The 1,552-nt window shown below is 42.7% G+C and overlaps 1 protein-coding gene across 1 annotated transcript in view; it reads right to left on the minus strand.

Annotated features, from left to right (window-relative positions):
• Positions 1-1,552, minus strand: part of LOC106808625 (cystathionine beta-synthase-like) — a 28,983-nt gene that overhangs the window by 20,639 nt on the left and 6,792 nt on the right. The window contains exons 2-3 of the mRNA XM_014811417.1: positions 1,297-1,409; positions 457-591 (exon numbers count right to left, since the gene is read on the minus strand). Coding sequence (XP_014666903.1) covers positions 457-591; positions 1,297-1,409 — 248 coding nt within the window. The remainder of the gene's footprint in view (positions 1-456; positions 592-1,296; positions 1,410-1,552) is intronic.

A 1,552-nucleotide genomic window follows, 5' to 3' on the forward strand; every position in this document is an offset into this window, starting at 1 on the left:
GGTGGGTGGTGCGCACTGGCTAGTCGACCCACGCAATAGCTTGTACGTTGCAACATATGTATTCAAATAAAGACGTCTAATCACGTATGATCATCGGTGTGGCACTGGCTAGTCGACCGCACTAGCTTGTTACGTTGCAATACAATGTATTCAAATAAAGACGTCTATATCATGTATGATAAAGCCAGTGACACACCTATCCCAACAAATCACGTAGACACGCAGATAGTTGTTGCTAGCCTCATACCCTGCAGCTTGAAACCTAACAGGACATATCACCTGAGAATGAAGATAACCTGAACATGAAGATATGCAGGTACCTGGCACAAGGCCAACCCTCTGCAGCCTAGTTGACACCTGTCAGAATCATTTCTACAGAACACAAACACCGCGACGAAACACAGAGAAGTTTGAGTACATTACAACCAGACAGCTGTGCAGGAAAATGACAAATACCTGTGTTGCCAGAGGTCGGCTCGATGATGACATGGCCAGGCTTCAGTTTGCCTTCCAGCTCTGCCTCTTCCACCATCCTCAGCCCGATCCTGTCTTTCACACTGCCTCCCGCATTGAAATACTCACACTTGGCCACTGAAAGAATTTATATATGCAAGCTTTACAATTTAGAGTGAGGTACACATGGAATATGTAGCAAGTGAGTATGCTGATAGACAAAATATAAGCAGTACTGCTTTATTTAGGCTGCTGGTACACTGTGCAAACAAAAGGTAGCCTGGACAGTAAAAGCACATGTGATTGAGAGCAAAATCAATAACAGATTTTATTCTTCATGTTATTCAAAAGCACATAAAGTGTAATTTATAACTCTTTTTAGTTTATGAGCTCTTAAAAAAACTAAACATATAAGTTAGACAATAATATACCACAATGTAACTCTCTTGTCTATTGGTTTCAGATTGAGTCCCATCATTTGTAATCTGTATTGAATAAAGACTGATTTACGAAATGGACGTGTTCCTATCTATAAATACGCATACAATCTTTCCTTATGGCCCCCTATGGAGCATATATGGCCGCAGTAACCACGTTGCTTTAATTTCTGTAGTGGGGGTTGTTTTACAGGGTGGCTTGCTGGCCTTGCACCAACCTCCCGATGCCACAATCGGAGGACCCATCTCTACGCCTTAGATTGACTGAAGCAAATAGGGATAAATTGCCTTGCTCAATGGCACAGCAGGCGTGACAAGAGTGGTGCATGAATCTCAGACCCATCAGACGGGAGTAATGAGTGCTGAACGAACAGTACTGCTCCTCTATATTGTATATGTAACTTACATAGTTGACATTTCAGTCCGGCACTCTTGCTGATGTTGTTGATCTTCACTAAAGGTGTGTTTCCGATCGCTGACAGAATGTTTGGAAGAATCCCCGTGTCTCCGTTCACACGTCTATAACAAGCAACGTCCACATATGCATTGTAAAATATGCTTTACAGCAATCCTGACAGCATTACCCAGGGTTCGAAATTAACGCTCGCACACTCGCAAAATGCGAGTGGATTCCCGAAATTGCGAGTAGAAAATATAAGCAC

The sequence above is a fragment of the Priapulus caudatus genome, unplaced genomic scaffold (genome assembly GCF_000485595.1).
Source record: "Priapulus caudatus unplaced genomic scaffold, Priapulus_caudatus-5.0.1 Scaffold291, whole genome shotgun sequence".
NCBI classification, from domain to species: domain Eukaryota; kingdom Metazoa; phylum Priapulida; class Priapulimorpha; order Priapulimorphida; family Priapulidae; genus Priapulus; species Priapulus caudatus.